This window comes from Zosterops lateralis (genome assembly GCF_965231275.1).
Source record: "Zosterops lateralis genome assembly, chromosome: 3".
Taxonomy (NCBI): domain Eukaryota; kingdom Metazoa; phylum Chordata; class Aves; order Passeriformes; family Zosteropidae; genus Zosterops; species Zosterops lateralis.
The window spans coordinates 83,257,537-83,283,452 of record NC_139764.1 but is presented as its reverse complement, the minus strand read 5'-3'; the positions used below and the strand labels follow the sequence as shown (position 1 = coordinate 83,283,452).

General features: G+C 38.2%; 1 protein-coding gene across 2 annotated transcripts in view; it reads left to right on the top strand.

The window, feature by feature from the left end:
* The window catches only part of KCNQ5 (potassium voltage-gated channel subfamily Q member 5), a gene marked incomplete at its 5' end in the record, with an annotated part of 278,899 nt that extends 253,575 nt beyond the window's left edge, over window positions 1-25,324 (top strand). For both annotated transcript variants that reach the window (XM_083858044.1, XM_083858045.1), the window contains 4 exons: window positions 10,436-10,544; window positions 18,347-18,478; window positions 19,332-19,458; window positions 19,807-25,324. In XM_083858044.1, the coding sequence (XP_083714170.1) occupies window positions 10,436-10,544; window positions 18,347-18,478; window positions 19,332-19,458; window positions 19,807-20,748 (1,310 nt within the window). In that variant the 3' untranslated portion in view covers window positions 20,749-25,324. The remainder of the gene's footprint in view (window positions 1-10,435; window positions 10,545-18,346; window positions 18,479-19,331; window positions 19,459-19,806) is intronic.
* Window positions 25,325-25,916: the final 592 nt, after the last annotated feature.

Below are 25,916 nucleotides of genomic sequence, written 5' to 3'. Positions count from 1 at the left end.
ATTGTGCTGCCTCTGATGGTTTCCCTCACACGGAAAAGGTGGCATAAACAGCACCTTGAGTATATCTGTAGATAAAAGACAGTAACAACAACAGAGCACTCATTGCTGTGCGTAAACCCTTGAAGATCTTCCCGCTCCTCAGGGTGAGCACAGCCTGTTTCCTGGTCAGTGATTTCCAGCTACTAGTCCACCCTTATGAACTGGGGCCAACAGATACAACCAATTTCTCATCTGTGGCAGAAGGAACAGCTTCCATTGTCTCCAGCTTTTAGGCAAATGCCAAGTTTCCATTCTGGGACCTCATCCAACTACTTCTAGGACCAGTATGATTAGAGAGATGTCCAGTGTGCTCACTGCTGAGAGACAGCTCCTGCTGCCTTACCCAAATGTTTGCAGGAAAAGTCGGGCACTACTAATCTTGATTTCTTTTTCTTTCTTTTCTTTCATAGCTTGATGCTTTCTGCATTTGCCAGCTCAGTGAAAAAGGTCTCAAGATGGTGTATTTACTTTAGAACATCTTGCATTTTTCACTGGATGAAAAACAGTATTTGCAGCATATTATTCTTATCTCTTGCTTGCCAGATCCTCCAATTTCCTCCTTGAGGTATTCCCCAGACAAATAATTAATAATTTTGGCAAGCTAATTGTCAAGCCAAAACTAGAAGCCAAACTTTTCTCGGTGAAATCTTGGATATAAAACAGTAGCCTTGAAGAGCTGGTCCTTCTGGTGATTCCTACATCTCTGTAGGGTATTTGATGGGAGAAGAAATTACATTACAAGAGACCTTTGGGGCCATGACAACATAGCGCTGGACACCTAGTTTAGTGTCAAAACTTTGTATCAGTGAAAAAAATAGAGTCTTCCTATGAACTTCCTCTTCCAAAACAGAAGACAGAAGACATTTCACTGTATGGGATGTGGAGTTGTAAATGCTCTGCACAGGCAGAGGACTGAATTCTGTGTGAAAATAAAAAAGAGATGCTAATATATAAAGAGGGGATTCCAAAAGGAAGGAAAATTGTTTGCATATGAGAATGATTTAAGGCAGATAGATGGTCAACACAGAGATTTTGTAGTGCTGACTGATTTCTGGTAAGGACATGGCTGGAATCTGGGGCAAAACCATCAGAAAGAGACTGCCGGAGAAATTCAACATTAGCAATTAAAAACTGGCCTGCAAGGGGAAGTTTCTAGTCCAGGCAGGAGCTCATGGGGGTTAGCTAAAAGCCTAACCTGAACTGAAAATGTAGTAGCTTGCCTCTTAGGCTACCCAGCAACAAACACTCTAGCAGTCCCCCACTGCATATTAAAATCATAGAAGGAGAATTTCTTGGCAGAAAGCAAAACACTTAAGCCAGCCATGGGTATCTCCCAAAAGGATTTAGGCATAGCAGCCTTAGAACAGTATGACCAAAACCATTGCACAAAGGCTTTATTTATGGTAAGTAACAATGCTCTGAAAATGCCTATAAACCACATGTTGCCATTGACAAAGTGTGTCTGGAAACAGCAGTAATTATTTCAGTTACATATGTGCATTTGCAAATGGAATCCAAACCTAAGAGAGGTTTGATGATTGGAGAAGTCTTTGGTGGCCAGACTGGAGATGCTTTCTAGGGCATTTAACAACAGCACAGGGGAGTGAAAGTGAATAACAAGACTTGCATAATCTGATTTTAAATACATGTGCAGTCTCAGGTGACTTGTGGTTCATAACTTACAGAAATCTTGTTGAAGAGGCAACTCTGCACAAATTAACAAAGGTGCCAGAATGCTATATTTCCAATCCGTGTTATCAGCCTAAAAGGGAACTGTCAGGATGAGGAAGATAAAAGAGAAATTTTCACCAATCAAGCATGGTAAATAATGAAGCTTTACAAAGCATACACTTTAAAAGGATTGTATAGAGTCATGGAAGAGCCTTCCCCAAAAGGATGCTATGTCACATGGGCAAAGGTGCTGCCTGACCTTGGAGCCACTCACAGCCCACTCTGCAACCATACACAAAGTGAGCCAGGAGCAACCTCTGGCCCCAAGTTCTCCTCATGCAGTATGGCTTTGGTGCCTGTTAACAAAAACAGGGAAGCTGCAGCCAAACTGTCTGTGGGGAGTGGTGCCCAGTACATGAGAATACCCACCAGCAGGGCCAACCCCATGACAGAGTCTGTGCTAGTTATTAAATAGTGCAGGTGATTGTATGCCTTCCTTAAGGCACTGTGCCCGTGCCTCGCTGTGTTATGTGTCCATCCACAGAGACTCAACCGCACAAAATCTCTTCTTTACAACGCTATTCCTGTCCTGTTTTGTTTTCTGCTTTTTTTACTTTCTGAGGAACAGAACCTTTTCTGCTTAAATCATGCTCCAGTCTTATACCACCACAGCTGAATTAATGAACCAATATTATGTTGTGTATGCAGTTTTCTGTGAGGGGCAAAAATACCCTATTATATTTGTTTTCTACCATCCCATGCTTCTAAGCCTCTGAATGAGTTATTGTGCCTTTACTGTAACCTAGAGACATTGTGTGGCTTTTTGAATAAAACATCAAAAGCATTCAGCACTGGAGATATTACAAACATATTTCATTTGATTAATTAAAAAGAACTCTCTAAGGAAATATTTGATTTCTTGCACCATCTCCAAACATTATACACTCACATGACCTCTAGCCTTTCATTCCCTACAGAGTACTTGCACAAAATCCTCAGGGTGGAGTATATTATAAAAGCCATGGAAAGAATGCAATTGTGCATTTCAGCCCCCATGTCCTCAGTTACTACCATGTAATTTATGTATTGCAAAAATGACAAGTTTTCCTTTCAGTAGCATAAACAGCTTGACCTTGGATAAGGTTCACTTGATGTGGCAGAAGTCCTTAGCTGGGTTGCTTCTACATCTAAGCTTAAATTGCTGATTCAAAGTAAAGCTGCACGTTGTCAAAGTTTGAATGAAATTTATTAGCAATATATCAATCTGTGCTAGATGAGAGATTTATTTTCTTGTTATTGCCTTCCATAGAGCAAACAGAGCTCTCATTTATTACCATTGTCACTGTAATTAACTAGGAAGATCTGGCATTCTGATCTAAGCTCTGAGTCATTTTTGTCTAAATAAGTACAGGCCATTGGTTTTGAGGCATTATTTACTTTATTCCAACTAAAGTCCTGGCCATATGAGTCCACAATTTAGTCTCTTTCTTTATGATACCTCTTGAGGAACTTGCTGTGCACCATTTCTCACTGGACTCAGTGGTCACATGTGAATGATTGTTAAGCTTAGCTCTGTGAGGAACCATCAGCAGACCATCACATAGAAGTATGTTTTGCATGGGTTTTGGATACCCTTATCTGCAGTGAAGATTATATAAAACTTCCCAATCACATGTAACCAACTTGGACCCAATCTGAAACATTTCAGGGATAGTTTTATTTTTATGAAACATTACTAACGAAATCCTTCATGGCTTTTTAAAATAAAGGACTATCCTGTAGATACTAGAATATAAAACAGCTATTATCCTCTAACCCTTTGCCCCTGTCTATGACCTCCCTCAACAACAATACCTGGAAATCTCCCAGTGGACAGGACCTCTGAAGGTCTTATGGAATATCAGGCGTATATCAAGTGATGTGCGCTACAAGGTCTTGCTGGGAAACAGTCAATTAAGTGTGATATTTAGATCATTAGTCCACAGTTCCAGATACTATCATATGTATCTGCAATTTATTTTACAGTTTTTACTTCTTGGGTGTGGTATGTATAAAATAACAAAAATGTGTATCTAAAAATACATTAAAGCCATAGATTCAGAGTCACCTTCTTTTACTTTTCTCACATGGCCATCTAAAGTTGCTGGCTAATTTGCTATTATTTATAATAAGATCAGTCTTTTGAACAGCATAATTATTGTGCATTTAATGAATTGTTTTTAGAAAGTTTCCTGGTCCTCCATATCATCATTCAAAATTAAAATGATTCCTTTTTAATTAAGTAGTGGGAGCTGTTCCATGAAATATTGCTGGTGCAGAAATTTTTGAGAAGTCAAATAATAGCTAAAGATAACTGAGAGTTGTTAGAAGGGAATGCTAGAATTTTAGATATTTGGAACTTGCTTGCATTATATGATAACTGACATAAATTAGGTTTCTGACCTTAAAAAATTGCATTTACTGAGAAAGAAAACTATATCATTATATCCAGAATATCTAAAAAACTTTCCACCAATTCTATCTTCCATTTTAGCCAAATCAGAGGATTTTCAGAAATGTTTTAATATATATGAAGTTTTTAGGGATGTTCTTTAAGATACTCTGTCACATTGCACTGCAGTTTTGAATGATGTCCTCTTCTCCTCCCCATCTAGAATGCTCTGTCTATTTCAGAAGAAAGACAAGGAATGGGCTATTGATATAGCACTACAGAACTCCCCATTGGTACTGCCACCAGAGTAGAGGCTCAGGTTGGGCAGAAGGCAAAGTTTACAAGCAAAAATGCTCTTCCTTACAGGAGAACCAGTTTCCTTCCTTTACTGACAAATTTCTTTCTAGCATGGAAATGGCAACCATTTCATAAAAGCTCCCTGTACACAATATTTTAAAATGTTGTCAGTCTTATTCCCTCTTTCTTAATTTTTCAACTTGAACACTGTTGTCTACTACCAGGGATTTTGGTGCCATTTTCTAGATAAACATTAAATATATAATATGAAGAGCACATCACGGAAGTACTTGTTCCACCTTCTTCCTTCTTTCTTGATTAGAAGAAAGTCTTTCCTTTTGTTGGCTTCTTTTTCCAGAGATCAAGGAAATAAGTACATAAATACACTCCCTTGGGCCTCCTTTTTCTGGCCTCTGCTCTGGAAAGCATGTAAACATGGGCTGCTGCCTTTCCTGCTCTGGGGGAGCTTTGGGCATTCTTATTAAGTATGTGATTAATTTCCATCACAATTAGTGTTTCTTTCTTCAGTTGATTTTTTCTATGGAACTTATTGGGCAATCAAAGTAAAACAAAGTAAGTGAATTACATATTGAGAGAGAGTCAGCTTGTTGGTGTTTAAAGCAAAGGCAAATTGGAAAGAAAATCAGTTATAGGGGTAGTGAAGGGATTTTGTATTTTGAAGGGTTCAACAAATGGAAAATAATGAGAGCTTGTGAGGAGGTGAGAAGTTTCATGAAACATTTAAACAAAGGCACTAGGCTAAGACACATTTCATTTATATAAAGGGAAATTGCATGAATCACATGAACATAAACCAAGATGTTTGTACATAGAATAATTTTTGAGGGGGAAAAAGTAACTGAGATTTTGTGAAACATTCTATGCATTATACCATCTGTGGAGATACTACAAAATATGTACAGGAGGTCTCTAATTTTTTTGAGAATATAGGCTAAATCCCTAACTCACCACAGTAAATGCTCCTAGTGAAGAAAGGTACTTCAAAGGCAGGGTAAAGTTGAGTTAAATGCACCTACCTTGCAGACATCCTAGGCATAACATAGAGGAGTACAGCAGAGGCTCTATTTGCTCACAAAGGAGGCTGAAAGAACAAATAATGAGAGTATTAAGCTGCTGATGTTGCTTCTTGAATAAGAGGGTTCATTTGAGCTCAGTAGCCATATAAGACTAAGGCAGTTTGGAGTCTCATAATAAAGCAGCTGCCTGGACCCCTCTGCTGCAGCAGACCTATGCATTGGGACCTCCCACAGGGAGAATCTATCCCCCAAAAGCTTTGAATTTATGTTCAACTTTACTTGCCCAGAAGTTAGATACACTGAATTACCCACTCACTTTCTGTCTGACCACTCACACACAAAATGAGTGTAGAGATGAGTGTGTCACATTGGAGTGCCCTGCACTGCTGCCCTGGGCAGCCAGAGCAGCTCTACACCCACGTGAGGCTGCTGAACAGGGTGGAGAACGGGCTGTGGAGCTGCATTATGAATTGCTTGGACTTCAAGTCCCAACTCAAACTCTCAATTTTGGTAATGATAGTTAAAAACTATGGCTCAAAGTAACTCAGCACCTGTGAAAATTAGGCCACCATCCAATTTTCACCTTGAGGCATACATTTCAATGAAAATCAATCAGACATTTTTTCCAAACCAGTTTGTTTTTAATCAAGTCAACACAACACTGTGCTGTAACATGAATAAGTGTGAGTCATATGCAAGTTATCAACTTCAGGGATCTATTAAGGCTTTTCTATGTTGTATTGATTTAGCAGGCCTGGATCTTGGTAGTGGAGGGCCACAGAGGTGGTTTCTGTGAGAAGGTGGGTTTGTCAGCCTCAGCAAAATTATTTATATCACCCACATGAAGAACTCTAACTACCTCTTGCACAGTCAGAGTAAAATCTAGGTGCTTCTGAAGGCTTCCAAAAATGAGTCAAAAGGTTTATGTTGGGATCACTGTATCAGTCACTATGTCAGAAGCACTTCCATAGGGATTATTCATTGTGTTTGCACACACACTTATTAATGCTGGATTGTTGTTGCTAGCATATTGCTATTCCCAGAAAACAAAAAGTAAAAAATCTTTTTGATTCTGTTCAACAGGCAGATAATTACTTGAATGTTACTGACACTGAAAGCAAGGAGCTATGAGAGTGATCAGAGCAGCATCAGTTTTCCCAATGCCAAAGCATGTTATTAAACAACAGAAAACACTTCTAAGGAAGGACACATACTATTTACAGAAATAATAAATCAAGCCTTGTAAATAACTTTTGCACAGTGCCATATGAAATGCAGCTACAAACTTGTAAATTTTTTTTGTTGGTGACATATAATGTTTTAGAACAGCTTAATTTTTTGCCCATTCATTTGTGGTAATCATAAACGACTAGAGTTTGCATGAAAAATGCCTAAATATTGTGAAAAACAGGGAAATAGCAAGACAATTTTACTGACTTGTGGATGCCTCTTCTATTTCTTGGTAATTGCTGCTTTGCTGTGTGATTAAATCAAAGACTGTTTGGGAAGAAAGAGGAAGAAATTAAAAAGCGGCAAATAGCCGACAGACAGTAGCCCAAAGTAAATAATGTCAAAGATTATAAGACAATGAGAGAATGCCTCATCAGTTGTGAAATAAACACATTCTTTGTTTAAGATCAAAACACATACTGAATTCTAAACATGCTGGTATTAGAAAAAGGTCTGGATTGTCAAGTGGACTGACAGCCCTTCCTAAAGAGACCTGCAGGAGTTTGTCTAAATGTGTATTAATAGACATTTTGGGCATTGTTGAGGCCATATTCTTGAGCTGCCCAAGGAACAAACTTGAAAGCCCTGGTTAGCTTGTGGTAGAGGTTCCTGGAGAGAAAGAGAGACCAGGGCTAACCCTAGGGAAGACTGACAGCAAAGCCAGACTCATGCAGAGCAGCTGCTGCACACAGTTCCTTGGAGCCCACTTGGATCATGCACAGCCACCCCAATGGGGAGCAGAAGATACAGACAAGGGGTATGGGGAAGGATGAAGATGTACATGTGATCAAGGCTAGGCATGAGCTGGCACTAGGAAGTCTAGCTGCCCTGTTAATGCCTAGGAAGGGCTCTCTCTGGGAACAGACAGCAGCTTGGAGAGCATAGTTTAGCCTCATCTGGGAGCTGGCAGAAGTTTGAACAGCTGGAGTTGCTAAAGCAGCCAAACTGACCCAAACTCAGCCCTGACCTCAACGATGAACTTGAGAGGGACAGAAAGGATACAAGTACATCTCACCTCGTAACTATGTGGTACACAACATGAGCTTCCACTGGAAAAATTTGTAAGAATGTGAACTTTGATTTCAGTAGTGTTTTAAGCTGGATTTTTTTTTTCTCCAAATTGCTACTATGCATTTCCCAAACTTTTTCCCAGGTCTGCTCAGTATCCTAAAGAAACATTTATGTTTCCCATAGGAATCAAATAAGGCTATAGCTTTTCAAAAGCTTTATTGACCTGTGGTATTGAATGTCTGCCATAATTAAGAAAATTCATATCAGTGGAATGCTAGAAAGAAAAAAGGTGATTTATTAGGAGCACCATCTCTTATTAAAGTTGGCTTAAATTTATGAGAATTTTCCAGCATCTGTCTAAAAATTTTGCAGAGTTTTTTTCTCCACAAGGGAACAACATGGAACACTATAATTGCACCACGCAGTTCTCAAAACAGTTCTGCAAAGACATACTTTGGTAAGGAAGCCCTTTTATTAATGACACTGTACTTGGCAAAGGACCCAGGAACCGTATCCGTGAGACAAACATACAGAAACATGTTTATTTTAAACTTTCAGGTTAGAGTCTCCTGTTTCACTGGGTTTAGATGGCTATAGCTCTTGTGATCTGAGCAGTATTTTTCCTAATTTATATTGGCAGAACTGAATAGATTCAAACCTTAGAGAGTCACTGGAAATACCAGTAGCATAAAAAGCTCTGGTTTTAATATGGCACTTATAAATGAGCTGGGAGATTTCCACAGTGGGAGAGGTAATTGGAGAGGCTGATCAGATGTGATACCTGGAAAGTTAGTGTTGTGGAATACTTAGCATGTCATGAGATGGTGGTTTAGGTAGTGCATATACCTATCAAACTAATTATAAAGTTTATTTTACCTAGTCACATTTCTGGGCAGGGATCCAAATGTTATGGGGGCAGGATGGGTGGAGAGATGTATATTTTAGCAATAAAATAAGCTGAGTCAGGAGTGAAGCTCATGAAAAAGTGCAAGAAAAAAACACTCCTGGTATCTTGTAGTCATGACTTACAGTAATAGCACGGAAAAGAGAGACTTCAACGTTTTGTATGAAAATTTCACTTTTACAATTTAAAATTTAATTTTTAATGGTTGCATTTGATTGTTTGATGTAGACTTAAACACTGGCTATAAGCCATCTTTCTTTATTAAGTTGATCTGTCAAAGATGAATTCACCTGTTATTAAAAGCTGCAGATGTTTCTCATAAATGTACCAGTTCAACAGCAGTAACCAAAAAAAAAAAAAAAAATTTCCAAAGGTAATGAACTAGCCAGACTCATTAAAAAAAAAAGAAAAGAAAAAAAAAAAAAAAAAGAAAAAAAAAAGTGTTTATGGCTGAACATTAAGTCTGTGAAGAAAACAATGCAGCAATAATGCAGCAATACCAGTTCCTGAAGATGCTGTACAAAACTTATTACGCCAAGATGGTATCCCTATTAGATTTAGAAGGTACAATGACATTTTCAGGCACTTTTGACTGACAAAAAATATTTTTCACCTTTAATTTGCAGTCTTCCTGAAAAAGGAATTTGAAAGAATGTCCTGTAATTGTGTCTGACTGTGCTTCAAATCAGCTTATAATTCAAATCCCTGAAATCATTTACTTGAAGTGCTTCTGAATGACTAAACCTGTTGTTTTAAATTACAGCATGAATGTAGGCAGCAACCTAGGACTGGGAAGAAATCTCCTCTGCTACTGAGGGTTACTAATCCCATTGTTTTTCTCTGTTTCATGACACTCATTTTACACTCAGAAGCAGAGACACTTACATGAGGAAATAGACTGACTTTGAGTGAAATTCTTTTGGGCACTTGGACTTCATGCAGTTGAAGAGAAATGATTTGGGAGGAAAATAACCTACCCCAAAGAATTTTTCCTGTAGTTCACGTGCCTTTGAAACGCAGATGACGTATGGGCATCCATGACCAAGCCCTTCTTGCTTCATTTGCATTCCAGCACATTTTAGGCTTATAAACCACTTGGTCGTGCATCAGTACCTGTTTTTTTTCTGCGTTGAGGTACAACAGACACTTCTGAGATTTCTAGCTAATTCCCAGATGGTAACTCTGCAGAGGTGGTGTTTAGGAAATGTTAAAGGATCCACTTTTTTTCAGGTAAATAGATACAGTAATTTGGCTTAAGTGCCTGTGGCAAAAGAAACCTGAAATACCTACATGGCTCTGAGGTATAAGGTGGCAATTAATCATTCTTGGCAAAAAAAAGTATTTTGTTTATTTTCACCACTAATAAAGTGTTGAGTCATTCCACAGCCTGCTTATTAAATAAAATGGATCTTCTCCTTTGTCTTCAATGTCAGGTATCCATAGTGGTAAAACAGTAATAGTATAACTTTAGTATCTTTTGATTCTGCCATTACATCTGTTAGTTCACCACTTTCCCATAAAACAAAGAATGTGATGAAAAACCATGGGACATCAGGAATAAACACACTGGTATTCAGCTATTAATTAGTTTGAAAAATAATAGAACATTCTTCCTTTCTAATTTTTACTCTGAGGCTAACAAGGCATTTTATGACACAAGCACAGACACACAAGTGCATCATAATAAACTGATGGAGGTCTGTCATGCTTGATACGTAGTCCTTCTTTTTCCAAAACCACTGTTCAGGCTGTTAGAAAACACTAAGGAAGAGATTTTTAAATTTTTCTAATTTAGTCTGCTCTTGTCTTTTGCAGCTGATACCAGTCTCGGAACAGATGATGTTTATGATGACAAAGGGTGTCAGTGTGATGTGTCCGTAGAAGATCTCACCCCTGCTCTTAAAACTGTCATTAGAGCTATCAGGTGAGTAGAAAATACTGAATGAATAAACAGTTGAGGTTTTTTTAGTTGAATAAATTGCATGTCAAGTCATAAAATGTTGGTTAGTTGAACTTATTACATGGCTATATTTGTTACATAACTAATGTTAATATATTATTCTTCCTTTCTATTTTAGTTAAATTAAAACATTTTATCAGTTCTGTTATCAGCTTTTCAATATCTGAAAATGTTACATGATTTGACACAGAAAAGAGAGTAATGGATGCTGTTTTCCATTATATTTTATATTATCCAAACAACAATTTGATCTAATTTTACTGAATATGTATCACTTTGCCTGGAAGTTATTACTTTTAAAAGTGTAGGGGTTTAGTGCATTTCCATATTCACGAGAATATGACTTTTATTGCAAATTTTTTCTGGTAAGAACAGAATAATTACATTTATTCAATTGCGCAAAACCTTGCCTACCACTATCCACTAAACTAAATATAATCCAAATAATTTAAAACAAATAGTCTCCTTCAAGAAACTAGCAAACTGCATTGAAACTTATAAAATTATCTGCATTGAAAGTTTAAACGAGTCATTCACCCTCTTGTGACTGCCAAGGCTATTTATCTTCCAGGGTATTTTGAAGTATAAATCCTGACAGTCAAAATCCCCACCATTAAGTGTACAGCAACAAGCAAGGAGAGCTCAAGCGTTCCCTGTCTGCTGGCAGCAAACCTCAGGTTATCTCTGGGGGTCACCCCACCAGCTCTGCATCACAGTCTCATCAGTGTCCAGTACTCTTCTTGGGTGCAGGAGGGTAGGCAGACAGACAGGCAGCAGCCAAAAGGAATTTCTGCAAAAACCTATGAAAAAACAATGTTTTCCTGTACAGAAACCCTTGCCTGAGTTTTCTCAACACTAAAGGAAGAAAAAACTCAAGCTTTTTATCGCGTAATTTCATGCAGTGATAACCTATGGGCTACTTGTATTTCCTTCCCCTTTTCCATTGAGTAAAATGAAGACAGATAGTGAGTAAGGCTGTTTCTAAAACTTTTCTACTAGCACAGACAGCTTGATAGATAATTTGCAGACATCTTTTCCTACCATTTTTCCAACCTGCCTGGAAATGACCTCACAGGACAATTCAGATACCAGGCCTGTGTCCACAGCCACTGTAAATGTCACTGCTGTCTTGCTAGCAATGCTTCAGCAGGTGACAGAAATCCCTTTTTCACAGTGGACACCCACACACAAGGCAAGCCTATTCCCTCAAATGGAAAATGCTCACATTAGGAACAGTCAGCATAATTCACTGACCTGGGTGTCAAAGATGCTTCTCTGTGGTGCTGCATTTTAAACAGACTGGATAACCCTTGGTTCCAGGTGCACCTTGCCACGTGTCCTGGCAAGGGATAATCATTCTTCATACTGCCCAAATTCCTTAAGATTGACTTCACATTTTAATACTTAATTCATGGAGTTTATTTTCTAAGGGGACACTGAATTGTTCAATGCATCATCTACATTTTTGCTTGGTGCTCTTGGTGATTCTCAGCTCAAATGGAAAGTAACCAAATGTGAAGGATAAAGATGGGAAACTTTCTCCACAGTACCATGCACAGAAATGTTCTAATAAGAAGAGCAAAGGTGCAAGATTTGATTGTTTCAGACATGTATTATTTAACTGATGAGAATCAAATTATTAAATTATCTCCAACTTTTACTCTGCATGCCTGGCCTACTAGAAAAACAACTCATGTCACCACTGAGGCTGAGAGTAAGAATCTTCACTTGCCATCAATTAGCTGCGAATATCTCCCATCTCCCTGCAAATTTTAGTGTTTTGCAAGATTACAAGTAACACATGCATCTTGCTTCAGAAACTTACCTTTGTTTGACATCTGTAAAGCAGTAATATGCCATGATCTTGAGACTTCTGTATATGCTATACTTTAATCTCTCAAAATCAAGAGACTGATAATTCAGTTCATCAGGTAGCTGATACACCTCTTTCTGTTTATTCAGAGTATCTGTTACCAGACTAGGCTGGGATCTATGCAAACATCTAAAGAAGGATCTGAGACTCTATATAGTAACTGTAGAATTTCAAGATGATAACATCTGCCTATATGGAAACTTTGTGCCTCATTTTGAAGTTTGCTTTAGAAACAGCTTTGAATTGCAAAGGCGGTAGGGGAGGGTGAAGGCTGGTTTTCCTTTCATGCATCTGGTATACAGAAGCAGGCAAAGACAGAAGGCCTGATTTTATGACGCACTAAAAGACCCCAAATATAAACACAGACAGTTCAATCCATTCTTGATACATCAACTTGAAAAATTGCTATATGGGAGACTAATTACTTTTTCCTGGTTAGACCTGAGTACAAATTGTTTTACAAAGACACAAATGGCCCTTTTGTTTTAGGGGGAAATGAAATTTACAAAATTAATTCATGCCTATGGGTTTACAGAGGTAGGTCCTCTCTCAGTTTTGGAATCAAAGCATTTGGGGTGAGGTTTTTTTTCTGTGCAAGGAGCCTAAAATACACTGCTTACTCTCAGCCTCTGTCCTTGCTGGACAGCCTTGTAATAGCAAAAGACCAAAACTGGTTTATTTATAATTTTTCATTTTGGTAATTTCAAAGTCTACTGTGTCAGTTTTAACCTTGTTTACTTATATTTTTTCCAGGACTGCTTTATTCTTCAAAATAGCTTTTTTAGTAGACAAACCCTCAAACTTTCATTTTGTTATAGTCAAAACAGAGGATGGAGAAAACAGTCCTTTCCTGAAAAAGTTCTCAACATTTTGGTCCTTTCCAAAAAAGACAGGACTCTCAACTAGTCCTATTGAAGACCCACCAGGCAAACCTGTCTGGTAACATGTTAAGCTCTCACTCTGCTCCCAAAGCCTCCTAAACTGAGTCTTTTATCTTGTGTGCTGCTCGCTCCATCCCCTCTTACTCCACAAGCTCTCTGTCAGGAAAGATCAGCTGAGGGAGGGAAAGTAAGGAAAAGCTGCTCAGTGCATTTGCACCATGTTGGGTGAGTAGGGAACAGATGGGTAGTGTGGTGAAACACGGTGTGCACCACAGCATGCCTTGGGCCCAGTCCTACCAGGATCAGTCCTGCTCATCCACGGCCTCCAGCTGGATCAGAGCAGTGCACTGAGTCTGTGTGCCAGCAGGTTCTTCAGCACTTCTCAACTCAGTCTTGTTGTGAACAAAAAGCCATTAATATCCTGCAGAGTTCCTGGAGACTAACAAAAAACATTGCATTTTGCAGGTCTGTTAGTTCACAATGATGAATGTGAATAAAAGAGACTGAAAGGAAGATTAGGATACCTTGTTTCCCTGTACTGTGATATCTCTAATCATTTTCCATAGCAAGAAGCACTCATTTCAATAATACTTTCCACATGGAAATGATGGGATTACTGTACTATTTATGGAATATAAAATTAGGTTTGAGAAGCATAAATAAATATGCAATAGAAAATAACTGCAATGGCAGGAAGATGAACATAGTGACCTAATAGGTCTTTTCTCTCTTTAACTCTAGTGATTGCAAAGATATGTTTTCATTTGTTGCTAATAAAAAAAAAATAACAGAAACTGTTGCTAAATGTAATGAAACTTGAGAATTCTAGAGCTCATAAGCTGTATAGTTGAACAGTCATACATATTTAGCAGACAAAGATGGAAAATATAATTTAGCATTTATGTTCAGTCTTTACAATGGTTCTGCAATACCTATAAAATGTATTTTTAGTAGCCATTTTGAATACATTCAATGTAGTGTTTCAGAACCACCTCTTTCTTTTAAATCTAAACACATTGTTTGTTTTCTGCCACATGGTCTTAGAGCCTAGGCAAGGTTCTTATACATGTGTTTGGCAAGGACAGCACTGTGCTTGGGGGAAAATCATGTTTCTGGCTGCTAAGGGATGAGCCAGGTTGAGACATGAGAGAGAAGACAGTTTTGACTCACTTGCCTCACATATAGTAGAGCTGTCTCTCAAGCACTTTGTCTGCTGGCCTCTCTGCGTTGGATCCTGGTCTCTTCTGCACATTGCAGGAAGAAGGGATATTTGGCAATATAAGAGTAGAGAGACAGAGGAACCAGCACAGCCAGATCCCCATGCACTTGCTTTCCTGACGTAGTAGGCGAGCAAACAACCTGTGGTCACCTCATCTGGCTATGGATAAAACAACGCATTTGTCTTTCAATATTAAAGGTAGTAACCATGTATGATTCTACCTGAATCCCAGTAGAATGAAGTTCTGCTTCCTCCTGAAAGAATGACAAGACTGACAAGACACAGCTTTGAAAACAATGGCATGAGTATGACAGGGCTGCACAAAGGATTAGAGATGTTCTAACTTGGTGCCTGTCTCAGGAAAGTGCACTAAATGACAAGCAAAACAGCTTTTAACTCTGAAAAGGGCAACATGAATGCAAATTAAAATGCAGTGAAAGCCAGGAAAGATATACAACATGCATGTGCAGAAAACAGTGTTATTTTAGAGCAATGCTGATCCCGCATCTGAGAACAGCTCAATGAAGTGAGTGCTGCTTTTGGCTGCTATGGCTCAATAAGACAAAAGTCGGTGTTGGACCTGTAACTTTCCACAAATTATCAGAGTATGTAAAGATTAGTGTGACCTGTGGTTTAGATATTAATTCTATACAAAATGCTTTTATATACTGGTCTGCTTCAACAGATGATTTTTTTTTTTTCTGGTCTTCTCTGGATATATCACTGAAATAAGCTACTTTTTATGACTAATTCTTACCAGAGCACTGTCATGCACGTGCCTCGGGTGGGTTTACAAGGGCGTATCGTCCGTCACATTAGGTTTGAGTGACAAATGCCCCCTTTCCGCACGGCGCAGGGCGATCTGAACAGGCCGGCCAAGGTCCACAAGGCCGGGGCCTGCCGGGCCCGGTCCCGCACCGCGGCTGTGACGGGCCTCGCTCGCCCCCTGCCGGTGCCGCCGGGAAGGGCAGCCCGCGCTCCCAACAACCGCGGCGGGCGCGACTTGGCTCGTTCTCCTCTGTCCTGGGGATAGGCTCCCTGCAGCTACCCCTGCTTTTATCCCACGGGAACTCACGGCCTACCTAGCTGTACATTATCGATCAGGATGGGTGTCCAAACATAAGGAATCATACACTGGTTCGTCCCGCTGTGGGCAGGGACACCTCGCACTTGGCGCTCCAAGGCTGCTCGGGTCGAGAGCAGTTCACTCCAAGCGCCATCCAGCCCGGCCTTGAACACTGCCAGAGATGGGCCATCCACAGCTTTCCTGGGGGATCTGTTCCAGAGCCTTACCACCCTCACAGGAAAGTTAATTACATAGGGATTTCAAGATATAGGAAGCCAACTGAGTTTTTAAAACTGACACTAAATAACTATGGAGATTCAACCAAATTCAATAATTGCAAAGCAGTTGCAAGGCTCCATCACTGAAAGAATTGGTTTTCTTTTTCTTAATTAACTTGCAGGCTTTTGAAACGACAGGTTTTTAACAGTTCGATATTTTTTGCACAGTTTATATAAAATTTTGTGGACTTGAAGAAAAAGAAGTAAGCAATATGGGTCTGTTCCAAACCCTGCTGAAGTTAAGATGGAATCACTTGAGCTAATACCTAAACCAGAAATAGTACAGTTACAGCTCACTGATACAGCTGTGATGCTTTCAATTCTGTTTCACTTCTGAACATTATAAACAAACTGCCTTGATAAGCAAAAACAGTGTTATAAAGCTGCAAAGTAAAAATGGAGACTTTTGTGCTAACTGATTAAGAAGCTTCCATGGTTGTTAATATAAATTAGCCTTCTGCCTCTTCCCTTGTAAAATCACCCAGCTGCGGTAAATTCAGTTGTGTTCAATTATGCCAATAATCCTCTGGCTCTTCTTTTCTAATAGCATTTCATATTTTTACTTTATTAAATGCATGAAATAAAACATTGTGACCACCGAAACATAATAATAACAAAACTAATATACTGTCTCGTATGTCAGCTGCATTATTCCTTCTTTGTGACCTCAATAAAGAACTAGATTCAGAAGATTAGGTGGTCAGGGTCTTATAAACCAACATCTTGGCATATGAAAAATCGGTGGCCCCTTAGAAAAAAATTCGACAGCTAAAAAACAAAATCTGCATCCCAGATTCATCACAGGTTTACAGGCTTACAGATTACAAAAGATACCAAAAGCCATTGGTCTATAGAACTAGCTGGTAATGCAAAAGAGGAAAGCCCACAATCCAATATATTTGAAAGTGCATGGAGATTCAGTCCTGAAGTGTCAATTTGATGGACTGCTCCTAACAGGTCTTTTCCATTTTTATTTTCTATAATCAGAATCATAGTTCAAATTCTATACCAGTGACAATCTAATTTTTAACTGAAAGCTACTAGAATGGGAAATACCAACAAGCTAAGTACTGTGATAAAAGGCTGACATTATCTGTAAGAATATTTATGTATGATACAAAAATCAGTAGAGAATCACTATATACTATCAACGCAACTCTATATACCTATTATAATGTCTGTCCTAACTATACAAAGTATGTCTTTTCTAGATTCCACTAAAGCATTACTAATCTATTTTTATCAGAGAGTGAGAGCCATGTTTTGGGTTTTATTATAATTTGTTGTCTTACAGCTGCTAAATACATATCATAATAAACACAGAGGGGATATATGATCATTAATATTGGCATTTGGGATAGGATACCAATTTTCAGCCTCTGCTTTTTAAATTGCAATAGATAGCAAGTATCAGCAGTTTGGCCCTGATGGGAATTCATAAGCTCTGCAGCACAGGCCAGATTGGCTAATACCCCTGATTCCTTGTCTTCTCTCCCAATTCTTACATAAACCAGGGAGAACTTCATGTTCTACCAGCCAACCAGGAAAATCATCTCACTGCCATTTACTTTCCAAATTTGTCATTTTTATTGTTTAAAATTTGCTATTTAATATCAAGCTTTCCATTCTAAGAGGAGCTACTCCGGGGACATCACATCTTCATGTCACATATCACAGAGACTTGTGCAAGACTCATATAAAAACACATATGCCATTTATCAGTTTTGGATATTTACTGTTATCTGAAACCTTACTATTTTTCAGCAAAGTTCAAGGAAAAACTTGTGAATGCTAATTAAGCAATAATTCCCATATATTCCAGTTTGGATCAAACATGAAAACCTCTCTTCAGTCTGCAAAATTTGATCTTAAGTCAGCCAAATAAGTAAAAAACAAATATTTAGGCCTGAGTGTTAGTTAAAAAATAAAAACTGATGAAAAATTAATTGGATGGGGTTTTTTTCCCCCACAAAGAGGAGAGCAAAGACCTTAAAATGAACACCAGAACAAGTATACTGCTATTTAAGTTTGTGTAATTGATCTATTAAAGAAGTATTTCCTGGAGCAAAACCAGAAGTATCTTATGCACAAATGTAGTTGACATGATATCTCACTCAAGTCAGTGAAACTAATCCAAGGTTTAAGTCAGGCATGTACTTCAATACCTTTCATATCAAGAACCTAGCATAAAAAAGTCAAACAGGTACATACTGATGTCCTAAACGCGCTCTGCAGTCTTTAAAACAGTGTTACCTGATCTCTCAAACAATTCAAAGACATAGCTACAGTGCATGTGTCCTTTAAAAAACAACCAGGTGAAAGTCTAGCTGTGCAAGCTGCATTGAAAATACCTTCCATTTAAAAATGAGCTATCAAATTTTGTCAGTGAAATATACCTATGGTTCCACAAGTGTTGAAAATTAACCTAAAGAATTCTTTTGCCCCACAGAATTATGAAGTTTCATGTTGCAAAGAGAAAGTTTAAGGAAACGCTTCGCCCATATGATGTCAAAGATGTCATTGAACAGTATTCAGCAGGTCATCTAGACATGTTATGCAGGATTAAGAGTCTTCAGTCACGGTAAGGAAAGAATTAGTTACACTCTGCATAATCATCTAATGTCATTCACTGCATAAAGTATATTGGCAAGGTTTAATATTTCTGTAATATGCAGCCTCTCTTTCTGTGAACATAGCTGAGCCAGAAGTTGAATTGTGAGCAAAATCAAACAAAACACATGTATTTAAATTTTTCTCAGAAAATGGAAGTCTGAACAATAGAAAACGTAATCCTTTGTCTGTAACGTCCATTTGTAAACAAGGACTTTAGTCAAAAGGGTGAGGAAGATATTGAGAACTGCCTCTTCCCCATCCCGTACTTCCTTTTTTCACATAAAATAAATTGAGAACTACTGGTAATATAGTATTTATGTAGGTTTTATGCTAGAGATTCCCAGCAATAGAAATTAAAAAAAAAAACCAAACCCAAACAACATTACATCATATCTTTATCAGAGAGGATTAGGGATTCCTGCTTCAAACTGACAACTCTCCCAGAGGTGGATGTTGTTGCTAGGATGAGGGAACTGGGAGTGGCACTGGTAAGTCTGTTTCTCCATAACATCAAGCCACTGGAGAGGCCACCTGCTCTTTCCCTCTTTCAGCAAGTCTAGCCCTGCCTTTCCCAAATGATGGCTAAGTTCTGTCTCCTGGTTAATGACAACAACAACAACAAAAAGCAGTCTAATATGCTCAAAAATCACTGCTTTTTTTTTTTTTTTTTATTTCTCTTAATTAATAAAATTATGTTTGTCTTCTTCCTTAAATGATTTCCTGAAGTACTGTGATTTTTATTTTTAACATATAAATATAGCAAACACTTCCGTATCTATGCCAGTTCCAGGAATGGCAACTGCTTTTCATTTCTCTTACAGTGTTGACCAAATTCTTGGGAAAGGACAAATCACAGCAGATAAAAGAAGCAGAGAAAAGAATCCTGCAGAGCATGAGACAACTGATGATGTCAGTATGTTAGGACGGGTAGTCAAAGTGGAGAAACAGGTAGAGTGATTATCTGTGTTCCTTTGTCTTGCTTTATTGCTCATGCCTTTCTGTGTTTTATTGCCAGTTTCAAAAGCTGAACAGGTACAATTTCTTTTTCCTAATATCTGCTTTGTTTATATGTTGAAATAAAAATTATATGAATCGCCTTGCCTTAACCTTTTCTCCCCTTTTCTCAGCTTGCTTATGAAAAATGTATATAGCTTCTGATACTCTTTTTCAAGGGTCAATAGCGTATATCAAGCTACTTCCATTTTTCTCTTCAGCAGTTACATTTTGCCTTTGCTTGGGTTTCAGATATTTTAAATTAGTATTTGGCACTAATGTTGACCTTTTCCTCTCATATAGGTACAATCCATTGAGTCAAAACTGGACTGTCTATTAGATATTTATCAACAAGTTTTACGAAAAGGATCTGCATCTGCACTCACTTTGGCTTCATTTCAAATGCCAGCTTTCGAGTGTGAGCAGACTTCTGATTATCAGAGTCCATCAGACAGCAAAGATTTGTCTAATTCTGCACAACTTAGTGGATGTGTATCCAGATCAGCTAGTGCCAATCTGCCTCGTGGCCTACAGCTTATACTGACACCAAATGAATTTAGCACTCAGGCTTACTATGCTTTTAGTCCAGCTATGCATAGTCAAGCAACACAAGTGCCAAATGATGGACCTGCAACAGTTAATAATACATCAAACCAAATAAACCAGACAACTAAGCCAGCAACTCCGACAACATTACAAATACCACCTTTCTCATCGATGAAGCATATCAATAGGCCTGAGCCCATTCATATTATTCCTGTAACCACACAGGAAAATATTTCTAATGTCACCGCTTGCCTTGTTGCATCAAAGGATAATGGACAAGTTGCACAGCCCAGTGCACCAAAGGATCTCACATGGAGGAAAAGTCTGGATACAGAAGGTGAACCTTTGCTCTCAGTTAAACCTGTGGTGCAAATGGATTTAGGAAAATCTTTATCTGTACAAAACCTTATACAGTCAACAGAAGAACTGAATATACAGATTGCTGGCAGTGACTCCAGTGGTTCCAGAGGTAGCCAAGATGTATACTCCAAATGGAGGGAGTCAAAATTATTTATAACGGATGAAGAGTTGGAGACAGAGGCAGGGACAGAGACTACTGAAGCCATCTCACGCCCGTTAATGGAAACAACTCTCTCTGCTGACTCTCTGAGGACTGGAATATCAAGATCATCTCAAAACATCTGCAAGCCAGGGGATGGTACAGAAGCACTCAATCTGCTCCATGTCAAACTTAAATAACTTCTGGCTTTCTTTATTGGCTGGGTCATTCCTCTAGTCATACATATCATAGCATGAACTGTTTTGAAAGCCTTTTAATAAGATAAAATCACAAAAATCAGGATGAATCTTCAAAGCAGTTGAATGAGCCCATATTTCCTAGCTGCATGTAAATGCATGTCTAAGCAATGGCTAACATCCAAATTTACACCTACAGTACAGCATCCTTTCATGTAGTACAGTAGGTTTAAATAATGAGTTGCCTACAAAGCTAATGCTGCAGGATGTTTCAAAAAACAAAAATTTGAGTATTTAGACCTTGTGCTGTTTCTACAGGGCAGAAGTAAAAATCTTAAGGTTTAAAGCACTTTGCTTCTGAACTAATTAAATATATATATAATGTCCTGATTTAGATGATAGTTTATGTTTACAACAAAAGGATTATCTACAGCTGCTAGCAAGGTACCAAGGAGATGAATAACATGGGGTTAGAAATGGCTGCTAGTCACGAGACACATTAACTCATCAGTAATCAGTTATTTTTAGCTCTGAAGAACAATATGTTAATATCTGATTTTTGGTGATTTAGTGCTGTGGCAGAAGTACCTGACACACCACTGTCACATTGTTCTTTATAACAAGAACTATTTTATTACAAAAGGTTTGTATTTTAAGGATTGGGTCTGGCCTAAGTGGATAACGTGGGTGACTGCACTGAAAATTCAAAGGAATCTCTCCTTCTTCCAGTCTCATTGAGAAGCTGACTTGTTAATCTGAACCATTTTGGCAGCAGTACTTGTGGGAAGCAAGCAGGTGCTGCCTTTATTGTAGAAGCAATATTTCCTTCTTGTGAAAATTTTGGCAATTTTCCTTGCAGTCCCAACCTGATACTATGACAGCACTTTCATAAGGCTGGGCAAGAAGGGAAAATGAGGAACTGAAATACAGAGTAAAACTAAAGAGGACACAACAGGAGGGAGAAAGACAACAAAATCAATGGGAAAATAAATAAATAAATAATATGGATTTAGATAGTCAGGAAGGGAAATCATCCCAGAAAATAAGATAAGAAAGGTAAAGAAGGAAAAAGATACATGTTTCTTTTCTGAAGATACTGAGTGTTATTAACCAAAAAAAGAAAAAAAAAAGAAGAAAAAAAAAAGAAGAAAAAAAAAAAAAAAAGAAAAAAAAATTTTAAAAAAGCCACGCAGGCGATCAGAAATCGAAATAGAAGTAGAGAAAACCACCATAACTAAAAAAAAATAAATAAGGCAAGGGCTTGTTGCTTTTTTAATAGAAGGGGAAGAGGAGACAGGGAAAATGGTCCCACTCTTATAACTCAACACTGTGTCCCAACTACAGTCATTTCTTGTGAACTTTCCAACACAATCCTTCCTGTTAAACTCAAGTTTTCAAATTCAAAGCCTGTATCAGACTGAGCATTCCTGCCTGATACATCCTCTTTTTTTCTTACTTTGCCTACACTTCACTTCTGCTGAGGTGCAGGAGCAGTGTTAGTGCCTGCCTGCACATCCCCACCAAGGCTTTGCCACTGGGGGAACCCTTGCAGAGCCTAAACGAGTTTTCACCCTTCCCACCTGAATGAGGTTTCTGTGTTGCCTCCTGCCAGATTTACACCCTACCTGCACTACAGGCTTGTAAACAACCCAGCTTGGGCTCAGCTTCCCTCTAGCAGCAGGAATGTACGGGTGTGCCAGTGCCAGCTCACTCAGGGCAGTGTTTTCTCAAGGCCCAGACCTGCTGGGAACTCGCTATGTACATGAAAAACATCACTCCAGTCTTAACCATGGCTAAATGCTGTAGATTGTATTGTGAAGGAGCTGATCTGTTTACTATGAAACCATTGTAAGTTCTGCTTCCATTTGCTTTACAGACGTATTCCTGGATGTTACATGACAACTTTATTATGTGAAAGTACATGCAAACTGTAGAGTGTATATATTGTGTCATTATATGGGGTCCATGGATGGTACACTGTGTTCCATGGCTTATGCCGGAGCAAACTTCAGTTGTTAAATCCTGAAAGACACCTTGAAGCACAATTTCCTCACTGCTGATTTGCCATATAATTCACCACATTCAGCCTTTCCTGTTTTCTTTTATGTGCAATCTGACCATACCGAAGCCTGATTACAACAGCAATTTTGTGAGGATAAATACATTTTTTTCCACATCTCAGTTCACTTAACTGTTAACTTACTTGAATGTCTGCAGTTTATCCAGACAGATATGTAAGTTTAAGGTATTGAAAATTTAAAATTGCTTTTTGGGTTATTTTTTCCTTTTTCCTGCTTATGGTGCCTTTCTTGCCTTTCACATGAAGCCTCCTGCTGACCTAAGCATAAATGTGCAGTTAGGTTCAGTTAAGGAGCAAGTGATTGGGCACATGGCAACTGTGTGCCCATAGTGAAACTCCCTCTCCTTGACAAGACCCAAAAACTAAGGCATCATGAATTGGACACCACTCTTCCACCTTCATCTGCAGGAGCAGATGGTTGCACCCCCATTTTACCTGGAAGGTGTCAATGGGAGAACTGAACAATGGCCCTGCCTGTCCTGATTCCACACAGAAACAGGGCCTTGGGGTTTGCTGATAATTTATCTCATGGAAACTTGGTATTTTTGCCTTAAATGAGATGCTTGAGTCCTTCTAACTTTAAGTTAATTTATTTAATACAATTTTATGCACAAAAGAATGAGTTCTATAAATTATGTATGAAAATATTAATGTCTTTACAAAGTACTGATAAATCCAGAAGATCGTACCTTTTCAAATTAAGGTTTAAAATTCTAATTTTTTTCTTTTATGCTCACCATTATTATTTTTGTAGATGCAAGTCTTATCATATAGGGTTTTTTAATATAATATTGATAGAAACTAGAAAGAGTAGTGAATATATGAAATTCTAAAGAGGAAGAATTGTGTGTTTGGATTTTTATAAGCTTTACTTGTATTTCCTCATGAGGAGTTTCTATGCTCTCTCTTTAAAAGACAGTGTCATGACTGACAGTCATTCATTGGTTTCACAAAAGAAAGGCCTGTCTGGCTTTTCAAGTCTTGTCCTGAGCTCCTTATTGAAGTCCAGCTCATAACAACTAATAAGTTCATAAATCAGGACAAAGAATTACTTTTTTTCCTGATTTACAATCCACTTGAGAATTGTTTGAAGAGAGAAGCTGAAATTAAGTAAGAGCTTCAGGACTTAAGCCTTATCTAAATAAATGCTTTCTGGTCGGCATGTTCTTCTACCTGAATGAAGAGAGAGCTGAAAAGAATTATTTCAATGACTATTATTTGTTCAAAAATTTGTATTTGCTCCTGGCTTATATGATCTATACTTTTTATTTAAATATGAATATGATGTTTTAGCCTAGGGTTCAAGATTGCAAAGATCATACACTTTTATTTACAGTGCCCACAGTTGTTCCATATGTTTTTGAGATACTCCTACTTAGAGTGACTGCTCTCATTATAGTATGGTGATGAGTAATTCACCTGCTTTTCTGTGATAAGTCAAATCATGCTGAATTGCTGATGTATAGTAGAACATCTGATGTACAGTAGTATTTCTGGATTGGGACCTGCAATCCTTACTCAAGCAAAAATTCTATGGAATTCATTCATTCTATGAAATTCAAGAATTTTTCTTGAATTAGGAACTCAGATTCAAATCCTGGTTTTGTTGGGCATCTGTTTGAAGTGAAAATGGTAATATTCCAGTTATTTCCTGAGGAAACTAATACTTAGCTGAATTTACCCTTGTCACATTGACTATATAAAAAATAACGCACAAAGTACTGATATAAAAAAGGAAGGAGAGAAGGGACATTTTTTTAAAAGCACAGAGAAATCAGAACATTCAGAAAATAGAAATAAACAAGAAAAGAAAATACAACAGCAAAGAAATGGAGGGGAAAAAGGGTTTAAACACCCAAGGCTAATTTCATCCTTGGATGGCTTCACTGGCTTCAATGAATTCACTGCCCAACTGGGTGAAGCTCAGCCTCCGTTGTGATAATCAGACTCAGTTCCACTGACCTTACAGGAGCTGAACCACCTGTACCAGAAATAAACTTGCCTCTCTGGGCCAACTTTTATCCTGACTCATATGTCATGCAATCCTTTTGGATTCACTAGGTTTGAATGAAATACAAAGAAAAGAATTTGTCCCAGGTATTTCTGCTTTACATTTTTTTTTCAAGTGTGTTAATTGACTTTATTCAAATCGATTACATCACACAAAGCGCTGTCACTGTCTAAAAAGATTAATTTGTTTTTGAAATAAGACTTGTCCCCTGCAACGTCAGTGGAAGCATGTAATATTTTCCTGTCCATTCATCTGGATGCAAATGTGGCCACTCATTCAGCTATGGCCACACACAGGACAATTCCAGACATATACAATGTCATCTGCTATTGGAAGCATTTTTGACTTCTTTGAAAGACAAAAAGAAAGTTTCATAGCAGGCTTATAAAGCATGATGGCTCTTCCACTGACACTGCAACATTAGCCAGTACATTACAATGTTAATTGTAAATTCTTGACAAAGTTGAATCCATATTGTTGTTAATAAAAATGACTTGAAAACTACTGTGACTACTGGGTTTTTTCCTTACATAAAAGATTGTATGGTGTGATCACATATCAGACAAGAAAAAACAATTAAGCTTGCTCATTATTTGCTTTTGAAGTTTTGTAATTTTTTAGTAAGTGTACCAAAACACCACAAAGGAAGTTTATTAGAATAAAATGTGCAGAAACCAGTCTGACATGTTCAGTTTCTGGTAAATGTTTACAGCAGTTTACTTCACTTAATGTTGCAGCTCCTCTTTGAAAATGAGCTTGGAAGTTATTGTTGCCTTCCCTGTTTGAGAAATGGCAATAGATTCAGGATTGGCAATCGGGGCCTGTGTGGCGAGCAGGATTTCTCATGGAAGGCACATCTGTCATCTCAGTTTAATTCGAGGCCTAGGTGAAGCCGTTTCTTCTGCATTTGAACATGAAAATTGCTGCAGAATGTTACTGCACCAAATCTGAAACACTCATTTGCAACATGCCTACTTTCTCCACTGTGCTTTTCCTGCAGTCTGGCTGAAGACAATTTACACTATTTGAGTGTAAAATACTAAATATAGAGAGCTTCTTGTTGTGGTGAAGTCACCGCCT